Source organism: Vombatus ursinus, unplaced genomic scaffold, assembly GCF_900497805.2.
Source record: "Vombatus ursinus unplaced genomic scaffold, bare-nosed wombat genome assembly UNPS02014816.1, whole genome shotgun sequence".
Taxonomy (NCBI): domain Eukaryota; kingdom Metazoa; phylum Chordata; class Mammalia; order Diprotodontia; family Vombatidae; genus Vombatus; species Vombatus ursinus.
The window spans coordinates 6,271,889-6,283,627 of NW_020954594.1; the positions used below are offsets into that span (position 1 = coordinate 6,271,889).

Sequence of the window (11,739 nt, forward strand, 5' to 3'; positions counted from 1 at the left end):
GAATATGAAGGAATGGTATATATAAAATAAAATTAAGGGGTGAGACAGGAATATACTGGGAGAACTGGGAGAAAGAGAAAGGGAGAGGTAGAATGGAGTAAATTATCTCACATAAAAGAGACAAAAAAAACCACAATTTTACAGTGGAGGGGAAGACGGGGGAGGTGAAGAGAAGTGACTAAACCTTTCACTCATCAGAACTGGCTCAAAGAGGGAATAACATACACACCCAATTTGGTATAGAAATCTATCTTACCCTACAGGAAAATAGGGGAGAAGGGGATAAGAGAAGGGGGGGATGACAGTAGGGAGGGCATATTGGGGTAGGGTAGTCAGAAGCAAAATACTTTTAAAGAGGGACAGGGTGAAAGAGGAGAGAGAATAAAATAAAGGAGAAGAATAGCCTCCGATAAAGACTATGTCTTCTTTCATAACATGACTATTATGGAAGTGTTTCGCATGACTACACACGTACAACCTATATTGAACTGCTTACCTTCTCAGTGAGGTGGGTGGGGTGGGAAAGGAGGAAGGAAAAGAATTTGTAACTCAAAAGTTTTAAAAATGAATGTTAAAAATTGTTTCTCGGGGCAGCTAGGTGGCGCAGTTGATAGATCACCGGCCCTGGATTCAGGAGGACCTGAGTTCAAATCCAACGTCAGATACATAACACTTACTAGCTGTGTGACCCTGGGCAAGTCACTTAACCCCATTGCCTAGCCCCCCCCAAAATGTGTTTTTCTATATAACTGGGGAAAAATAAAATACTAAATGAAAAAAAAACAAAGCATATTCAATAACACTACACTCACAGTGCTTGGACTTAGGACCTATTTTTAATGAAAGATAGAAGGAAACAACAATTTATTAAGTGCCTACTATATGCTAAGCACTTTACAATATTATCCAATTTGATCCTCACAACAACTCTGGAAGGTAGGTACTAATTATTATTCCCATTTTAATTTAGGAAACTGGGGATGACAGAAGTTAAAGTGACTTGAGGCCACATTTGAACTCTGGTCTTCCTGACTAGAGACACAGTACTCTACTGCACTAACTCAATGTCTAGTAAATGCAAAAAAAAATTTTTTTTGCACCATTAATAAACACTCCAAAATTTAAAATGCCTTTAATTTCACCTTTACCTTTCTAATTTCTATATTTTACAACGTAAATAACATATTAATATGGTAATACATTCTATATTTAATAAACAAATATAAGTATATGGGAACACATGTGCTCAAAAATATTTTACTGATAATTGGAAAGACCACTGATTTGGAATAGATCATTATAATACCTCTACTCTGAGGGCAAAAAGTCAAGTATAACTCTCAAATTCAAGAGGCAGATGAATTTCTGCCTCCAAGAGAGTACTGCAATTTTCGCAAGAAGAAAGGGATCAGTAATTGTTTGCCCTTTGGATTCCTCTGGTTGTTTAAGGTCCTAGAAGTTATTGAAATGTTCCTGTTTTCCAGCCTCAAAGGCCTCAGAACTGGAAATGGAATGGACAATGGCAATAATATGCCTCATATTCCTGTGCTTGGGCAGCTAGGTAGTGGTGCAGTCTCACTGCCCAGTCTAGAGTCAAGAAGACCTGAGTTATAATCTGGCTTCAAACACTTATTAGCTCTGTGACCCTGGGCAAGTCACTCAGTCTCCTCAACTGTAAACTGAGATGGAGAAAGAAATGGCAAACGACTCCGATATTTTTATCAAGAAAACCCAAACAGGCTCACGAAGAGTAGGACATGCCTGAAATGACTGAACAGCAACAACATCACTGTACTTATTTAAAGGCTCGGCAAACAAAAGTGTTTCTTAGTGTTTTAGATTAGGAAGGACCTGATCCTCTGAACTCAACATTCACAAAAGGGGCTAAAAGAAAATTTATTTATCAAAATAATTTCATGTAACTAAATTTTAGCTGTATTAGTATATTTTTATAACCTAAAAATCCTAACTGAATTGTCATTAATTTGGGAAATATGGGACAAAAAACAAAGACAAAATAAAACATAATTATATAGTAAAGTAGGGCAAGAAGATAATTTAAAGTTAATTCTGAAGGAAAGCCATTAATAAATATGTGAATGTGAATAAAAATGAGAAGAAAGAAACAGAACACAGTTTTCAAATGCTATAAAATGAAATACACATTTCCAAATAAGACAAATTTTTAAAGTTCCACGGGGCAATAGTTATATCCAAAAGAAATGTTCAATTTTTAAAATTTAGCTCACTTTTTCTCAGAGTATTCTTTGTATCTGTTTGACAATGAAGCATCAATAGAGGGGAAAAAACCTTTTGATTTACTACATTGTTAGAGTCTCTTCTGTTTCAGATTGTTGTCTGCTCATAAACTGATAAAGAATGAAGAAATACTGGATTTCTTAAAATTTAGCAGCTTATCTTTTTGTGGTGGCAAAGAACTGGAAATTGTGAGGATGCCCATCAAATGGGGAATGGCTGAGCAAGCTGTGGTATATGAATGTGATGGAATACTATTGTTCTATAAGAAATGATGAACAGGCTAACTTCAGAAAAACCTGGAAAGACTTGTATGGTCTGATGCTGAGTGAAGTGAGGAAAACCAAGAGAACGTTGTACACAATAACAGCCACGTTGAATGATGACTAATATTGATAAACTTAACCCTTCCTAGCAATACTAGGATCTAAGACATCTCCAGAGACCTTGTGATGGAAAATGCTATCCACACCCAAAGAAAGAACTATGGAAGCCAAATTGCTAATTTTTTTTTCTCTTCTGTTGAGTTTTGTTTCCTCTTTCTGATGGGTTCCTCCTATTGGTTTTAATTCTAGTTACAACATCACTAATGTGAAAATATGTTTACCATGAACGTAAATGTATAGCCTATATCAGATTATGCGCTGTCTTGGGGAGGCTAGTGGAGAGGAAGTGGGAGAAAAATTTTAAACTCAAAAGCATGTGGAAGTGATTATTGATAAATCAAAATAAATTAATAAAAAAATAAAATAAAATGCTATCTCTACAAAAAAAATTAGCAGCTTATTGCTCCATTTTTTATAATTGTATTAAGAAATTTGTTGTCTGAAAAGGTTATACTTTCAAATTTAGCATGCCAAAAATTAAATGAATATTCTCCCAACATCATACATTTAAGTACAAATCAACTTAGACTTAAAGGGAGCAGCTAGGTGGTGTAATAGATAGAGCACCAGCCCTGGAGTCAAGAGGACTCCAGTTCAAATCTGGTCTCAGACCAAAAACACTTGACACTAGCTCTGCGATCCCAGGCAAGTCACTTAACCCCAACTGCCTTGCCAAACAAACAAAAAATTTAAAAAAAAACACACCTTAGACATAAAGCATTCTTGTGTCTGTTTTTTTTTTTTGTTTTGTTTTTTGTTTTTTGTTTTTGTAGGCAGTTGGGGTTAAGTGACTCGCCCAGGGTCACACAGCTAGTACGAGTCAAGTGTTTGGTCTGAGGCCGAATTTGAACTCTGGCCCTCCTGACCTTCAGGGCCAGTGCTCTATCCACTGCGCCACCTAGCTGCCCCTGTTTTTTTTTTTTAAATATATATTGAATATTTCAATTGTACCAAAAATTTTCCTTCTCCATCCTTTCTCTCCATTTTATGTCTCCTTCCCATCCATCCCCATCCCCCCAGAGGAAAAAAGAGGAAACTCCTCTCCTTCCCCTACCCCGATGGCTTCAAATTTCATATCCCTAGCACATGGTATAAAATGACTACTGCAACACTCAGTTTCACATCACTCTGATCTTAACTCCTTTAGCAGGAGTTTTATTTTGTTTTTTTTTTTTAAACCATGGCAGTTGACTGCACACAAAAGTTACTATATTTACACCTTTTAGAAAACTCTCAAGTATGGATTACAAATCCTTTACTAATAAGTAATGATCCATGTGAAACATTCATCCAAAAGCAACAAAGATAATGTGTCAATCACTTTCAGTTCCATTTCCTACCTCTCATTAAGAAATAACTTAAAAGCATGGTTCGGTAAGAGTTTAAATTTAGTTTTTCAAACTACATAAGTAAACCACATTCTCTCAAGAAGCAGAAAGTGGGGCTATCTGACTGAAAAGAAAATAAGGTTTCCTAAATTCACAATTCAAATTCAATAAACAGTATATCCCTTCAAAGCTTAGCTCAGCTGCCATCTCCTATAAGAGGCCTTTATGCATGCCAAGCTATTTTGTATATATTTTGTATTTATTTATCTGTGTATGGAGTTATTTTCCCCCAACCAGAATGTCAGTTCTAGGAGGCAGGATCTATCTTGTCTACATAACCCAGAACATAGTATAATTCCTTCATATAATAGATGCTTAACAAATGTTTGCTGAACAGAACTGAATTCATTTCATTAAGCACCTACATTATATAAACACTATTAAGCACAAGGGAAAATAGATTAAAGAAAACCCTGAACTCAAGTGGTTTATAGGTTAAAAGAAGATATGACATACCCAAATACCAAACATAATCCTCAATGAAATACCATTTCTTATTGAAGTGAATTGAAATTATCTTCTTTCTCAAATACAACTTAATTCCCATGTTTAATACCAAGGGAACAGTTTCTGTAAAAACGTGAAATTTGATGGCAATAATCCAATAACTAAGCAGTAACAGTATTTATTGATTCCAAAACTCAAAGGCCGACTACATAGATGGGTCTGTGTGTAGAGAACATATGAAATAGGCTATCTCATGGCTTGAGACAGGTTCAATCTACACATATGACTATAACTAAAAATACAGAATACAAAGGTGCAAGAGTTACACAGGACTACAGAAGTTCAAACTGTTAACATGACATCCAAGTGTAAGTATACAGGAGACACTTGGAAATATGTGTCCAGAGATCAGGCTAGGTTGAGACTGAATATAAAATATTTGGGTGTCATCTTCATAAAGGTGAGAGTTGAAGCCCCACACAAGTGAGCAGATAAGTCAACCAAACATCAACAAAATAGAAAAAGAGAGGATTAATGAAGTGAATATGCATTTTTTTTAAAATAGAAAGACAACAAACAAGCAAACCTAAAATAAGCACAAAAGAGGAGACATTTAAAAATAGAGGAAAGACTGGTAAATTGAAAATAAAAAACTCACAGAAATAATACATAAAAACTAAAAGCTGGGGGCAGCTAGGTGGCGCAGTGTATAGAGCACCAGCCCTGGATTCAGGAAGACCTGAGTTCAAATCCAGCCACATACACATAACACTTACTAGCTATGTGACCCTGGGCAAGTCACTTAACCCCCACTGCCTAACCAAAAAAAACAAAAACAAAAAAACAAAAAAACTAAAAACTACTTCTTTAAAAAAGACTAATAAAATTGACAATTTTTTAGCTAATCTGATTTTTAAAAGAGGGTAGAAAATCAAATCAATAAAAAAAAGCAAATGGGCAGGGCGAAATCACAGCAAAATCAGAAGGAATAACAAGAATCAGAAAAATATTGTACACAATTTGATGCTAACAAAAGTGAGAACACGAAATAAAAGAATGCCTTCAAAAACACCAAATACCCAAACTATCAGAAGGCCACGGAGAGCAATCAGAAATTATGTTCAAAGAGTTATAAAACTGTGTATACTCTTTGACCCATCAACAACACCATTAGATCTGTTTCCCAAGGAGAGCAAGGAAAAAGGAAAAGAACCTATCTATATATGTTCTAAAATATTTATAGCAGCTATCATTGTGGTGGCAAAGAACTGGAAATTGAGGAGATGCCCATCATTTGGGGAATAACTAAACAAACTGTATTATACGATTGTGATGGAATACTAGTGCTGTAAGAAATGATTAGGTGGTTTTTTTTAGAAAAACATTGAAAGACTTGGATGAAATAAAAAGCAAAGTGAGCATAACTAAGAGAAAGCTGTATACAATAACAGCAATATTGTTCAAAGCATAATTGTGAACAACCAAATTATTCTGAGTACTATAAATATTCAAATCAACTATAAAGGACCTATGAAGGAAGATGCTATCTACCTCCAGAGAAAGAACTGATAAACAGAAGTATGCATAGATGGTTTTACGCATATTTATAAATCTGTGTCAAATGGTAGCCTTTTCTCTAGTGTAGGGTGGAGAGGGAGGAAGAGAGACGGTCTGGAACTTAAAGTGTTAACAAAAAAATTGGAAAAAAAAAAGGCCAGTTTGAGATCTTAACCCAGTCTCAGTAAAGAAAATTGATCTATAGCTGCAAAGGAATGAAGGGAAAAAATTCCTGATCTTGATGGATTCACAGGAGAGTTCTATCAATCTTTTAAAGAACAATTAGCACCAGTACTTCACAAATTATTCTCAAGAATTGAGAAAGCACTCTACCAGAAATCTTTTATGAGACAAATACAGTTCTAATACCTACACTAGGAAAAGATAAAACATAGTAGGAAAATTATAGGCCAATATCATTAACGAATGATGACTCAAAAATTTTAAACAAAATCCAAGATATCATTCATTATGATCAACTGGGATTTATACTACGGATGTGAGATGGTTCAGCATTAGGAAAATAATCAACATAATTGATCATATTAAAAACCAAATCATTTAAAACCACATGGTCATTCTCAATAGATGAAGAAAAAGCCTTAAAAGTACAGAACTCTCTTATTCTAAAAACTCTGTTTACAAAGTACAGGCATAAAGGGATCATTTTTAATATCATGAAAAGCATCTATGTAAAACCAAAAGTAAGCACTAAATACAATGGAGATACAACAGAATCTTTCCCAATAAATACTGGAGTGAAGCAAGGATGCCCACTGTGTCCACTATTATTTTATATAGTTCTAGAAATGCTAAGAACAGCAACAGGATAAGAGAAAATAAAGGCATAAAGTTAGGTAAAGAGATAAAACTCTTCTTTTTTGCTGATAACAAGATGGTATACTTGTAAAATCCTAGGGAATAAGCAAGAACACTAATTGAGACAATTAACAGCTACAGCAAACTTGCAGACTACAAAATAAACTCTCAAAAGTCAACCACATTTCTATATAAATAATAAGACCCAGGGGCAGCTAAGTGGCGCAGTGAATAGAGCACCAGCCCTGGATTCAGGAGGACCTGAGTTCAAATGCGGCCTGAGACACATAACACTTACTAGCTGTGTGACTCTGGGCAAGTCACTTAACCCCAAATGCCTTACCCCCCCCCCAAAAAATAATAACAAGCCCAAGAATCAAAAATAGAAAGGTAGACCCCATTCAAATAACTATAAAATGGATAAAATATCCAGAGATTGACCTATACATGTTTTTGGACTTTTTTAACATATCAATCAGTTTATGCTGACTTTTCATTGGGTTAGGGGGTAGGGAAGGAGGAAGAATACTGAAGATGACTATGATCATGTAAGAAATAGGAAACATGAATAAAAACTTATTTTTTTAAAGAAAATAAAAAATAAAGTGCCTTGTGTATTTAAAAAAAAAGTAACTATGTGATATAGATCAAAGAGAAAACTGAGAAAAAGAGTCCTGAGAAACACAACATTTAAGGGTTTCAAAAGAAGATCCAAGAAAATCAGAAATGGAACAGTTAAAAAGGAAGAAAATCAGGAGGGTAACACATTATGGAAGTTACAAAGTAGGAGGTAGACAACAGCTCAGCTAGAGCTTTAGGATTTACAAAGCACCTTCCTCAAAACAATCCTTAGAGATAGCTAGTATAAAGATTATTCCTACTAGAGATAAGGAAATTGAGGTACAGGAAGGTTAAAATTAATTACAAGGTTACCTTAGCTGGTAAATGGCACCAAAAGTACCCGAAGCCCAGAGTTTTTCCAACAACAGCACTCTGGGGCCCTTCTCCTATCATCTACCATTTAAGGAGGGCACTGGGGAAAATTCACCTTAGCATTTCTCACCCTATAAATCTCCAGAGCCTCATTATTCTGCAAGATGAAATCAACTCTACAACTCACACCTCTCAAATCATTTCCTCCCATCCTGGCTGCACAGGATTTCATCATGCTCCTTCACCCCCTCCCCCCATCCTTCTCTCTTTTCAGCTTCTTTTTCTGCGTTGTCATTCCCCACTCAGTTGTGAGCTTCAGGAGAGCAGGGATTATCTTATGACTTTCTTTGTCTCCCTGACTCTTAGTAAATTAAGTAGGTACTTAATAAATGTTTATTGACTGTTACTGATTACTGACAATACCAAAGGTTTCTCCAATAACAATTTACATATATATAACATATTACAGCACTTTAGAATTACAAGGTACTTCAACACACATTATAATTACTCATAATAATAGCTAAGGTTTGCAAATTATATTACTCTCTACCTCATTTGATCCTCACAACAAACCAGTGAGACAGGAAACATTACCATCCCTATTTTACAGATAGAAAATCAGGTACAGAGAGGTTAAGTGACTTGCCCAGGGTTACACAGCTATTAAGTGTCTGAGGCAAGATTCCAGACTTTATCTCCAGCACTCTATCCACTGGGTCCACCTAACTACATATTATAAGAGTCAAACATAAAGCCTGACCAGATCATTCCAACCCACTTTGTTCAATCTTTTTTCTTAAGCCTTAGAAGTACCTTCTCTGAACTGAGTACAGTACTTCTTAATTCAAACCACTCATTTTGGCACTTAACTATATAATATGTTACATAAATGGTTGTATATTTGTTTTATTCTCTCCTAATAAGCTTATGGGTTCCTTATGAAGAGGGACCATGCTTTAATTTTCTTTTTTATTGTGAACTTAATCATCAACAAACATTAACATTTCAATATATGACATACTTCCATGCACAGGGCAATAAAAATCTATTGATAGGAACTGAATTTGCCTCTATTCTAATTCAAAAAAGCCTCAGCAATACAGAAAACAATGCTTTATTTTTTTGCTTGAAAAATAACATCTCACTGTCCAGCCCTATATCCTTACCCTGTTCATTTTTCCTGTGAATTCATGTAATTCAATCATATTTTAGGTGCATTTCACAAAGCAGTGTATCTTATCACCACATACTTATATAGCATACTTACATGCCACTTACTTATACAGCACACATATGAGGCTCTGGTTTCCCAACACATGACAAACCCTAAAAGGGCCTAAACATTTATGAATTGCTAAGAGGCCAAACCAAATACCAGGGGCATCTCAACCCAGAAAATGCTGCTAGTGGGTCCACTAGCCTCTCAGCTATTCTTTTCCAATACCTCACTTTCACCTGCCACTTCACTCCCAATCCCATCTTTCTCCCAAACCTCAAAGTTTAATGTCTTATTAAGTCCATAATGGAATACACAGCCATAGACTCCAAACCGCTCCCCAACTCCATAACCATCTGGTCACTTTCTTGGTCCCAGTCCACGATGACAAAACTAGAAGATTGTGAAAGCTAACAGGCAGTCTCAAAACCTGACACAGCAATCCAAATCACTACAAAAATGCAATTGCAGGCACAGTGGATAGAGCACCGGCCCTGGAGTCAGGAGGACCTGAGCTCAAATCTGGAACTCAGACACTTGATAATTACTAGCTGTGTGACCCTGGGCAAGTCACTTAACCCCACTGCCTAGCCAAAAAAAGAAAACACTGCAATTATGACAAATTCTTAGTACAATATACCTAAAACGGAGACTAATTCAACTATTTCTAAACATCATTCATTCAGATATCAAAGAGTAGAACCTCGAGCATTTCTATGGAACTCTCCATTACCTAGGCTGAGAATTCTCCTCATACATCCTCTCTTTCCCTTCCTTAAAAAGGCTGATGGTCTGTTTAGTTTTCTTCATCAGATTTTCCATGAATACCCTGAAATACTCATTTTCTCCAAGTGTCTCCATTCTCCCCTCGTATCTTGACAAGATTGTGCGAAGATGCTGGTAGGTATCTGGTAGCAGGTCTAATATATAAGGAGGACTATTCTTTAGAGCCAGCTTTGGATTCTGACACAAACGCACCACCTGGAACAAATTGAAAAGGAAAAGTATGTAAAAATCAAGCACAGTTTCAAACTTCTGATTTAATGGTTGATTATGGCTAATTATCTGAAAACCAAGGAGGATATTCCAGAAATGCATTAAATGGTCTATGTTTAAGTTCTTTGTACATCACTAACTGAATAATTAAGAAAATGTTCTTTATATACCAAGCAAACATAAAGAATCAATAAAAATGTGCAACAGAGTCTTCAACAATTCAAAAGCTCTGCAATTCATCAGTGTTAGGTACTCCCTCCACCAACAAGTTTCCTTAGTAGACTAATGCATGAGTTGCTATAGTAAATCTTCTAACACTAACTGGCTGTGTGAACATATGTGGGTCACTTAACCTTTCAGTGCTTGGAAGAAAAAGTGTAGACCTTCATTGGTGGAGTGAGTTTCCTCACTAAGGAGCTCCCTATACCAATGAAATCACAGGTCTAGCTCCTATCTCTATGAATGGAACTTACCTTACCATTTTCCCCTGGTTTTTGTTAGTACTACACAGAAATGCTGATGATTTTTTTCTATTTTTATTTTGCATATAGTTATTTTACTAAAACTTAATCTCATTTTTTAGCTGATTTTCAGGGGTTTTCTAAGGATACCATCATGTCATCTGCAAAAAGGGATAATTTCACCTCCTTGCCAATATTCATATTTATAATTTACTTATCTGACATTATTGCTATAGCTAGCATTTCTAAAACTATGTCAAATAAGCGTGAGTAGAGAAGCCATCTTTTCTTTATCCCAGTTTGCACTGGGAAAGCTAAAAGTGTTTCTCCACTGAAACAATGCTAGCTCATGGACTGTAATAACCTCCTAACTTGCCTTCCTATCTACAGTTCCTCACCCTCCAATCCATCCATCACACCACTACCAGAAGGATCTTCCTAATGCATGTCCTCTTCTCTTCTCCCTTTAAACTACTTCATATGGTGAAATCATCAGCTCCCATGGATTCAATTATCCTCTCTATGCAGATGATTCTCACATCTACTTATCAAATCCAAACCTTTCTGCTGACATCCAATCTCATATCTTCAACTACTCACTAGACATCTTCAATTGTTAGTCCTGTTGACATCTTAAACTCAACATGTCCAAAACTGAACTCATTATCTTTCCCCCAGAACCCTCCCTACAATTCGAACTTCCCTGTTAATACTAAAAGTACCACCATCCTCCCGGTCATCCAGACTCACAACTTATGTGTCATTTTGACTCCTCACTCTCTCTCAACCCCCATCATATCCAATCTGTTGCCAAGGACTACTAATTTATATCTTTATAACACCTCTTGCATATGCCCCCAACATTGCTCTGACTCTGGAATAGGCTCTCACACCTGAACTATGGCAGTAGCCTACTAGTTGGTTTCCCTGACAAAAGGCTCCCCATTCCTTTCCATCCTCAGTTACCATAGTGATCTTTCTAAAGCATGTCTGACCATGTCACCTCCTTACTTAATAAACTCCAGTGGTACCCATTCCTTTTAAAAACAGTAGAGAGCATAGGAATAAACGGAGCCTCTCTTAAAATAATAAGTAGCATCTACCTAATACCTTTAGCAAGTATCATACATAATGGCAACAAGCTAGAAGCATTTCCAATAAGACTGGGGGGGTGAAATAAGGATGTCCATTATCACCACTGTTGCTCAATATGGTCCTGGAAAAGTTAGCTTTAGCAATAAGAGAAGAAAAAGACATTGAAGGTATTAGAATAGGCA

At 36.1% G+C, this 11,739-nt stretch overlaps 1 protein-coding gene across 1 annotated transcript in view; it reads right to left on the bottom strand.

Annotated features, from left to right (window-relative positions):
* CBL (Cbl proto-oncogene) overlaps positions 1 to 11,739 on the bottom strand; it is a 90,772-nt gene that overhangs the window by 60,091 nt on the left and 18,942 nt on the right. Inside the window, exon 2 of the mRNA XM_027835657.1 lies at positions 9,739 to 9,986. Coding sequence (XP_027691458.1) covers positions 9,739 to 9,986 — 248 coding nt within the window. The remainder of the gene's footprint in view (positions 1 to 9,738; positions 9,987 to 11,739) is intronic.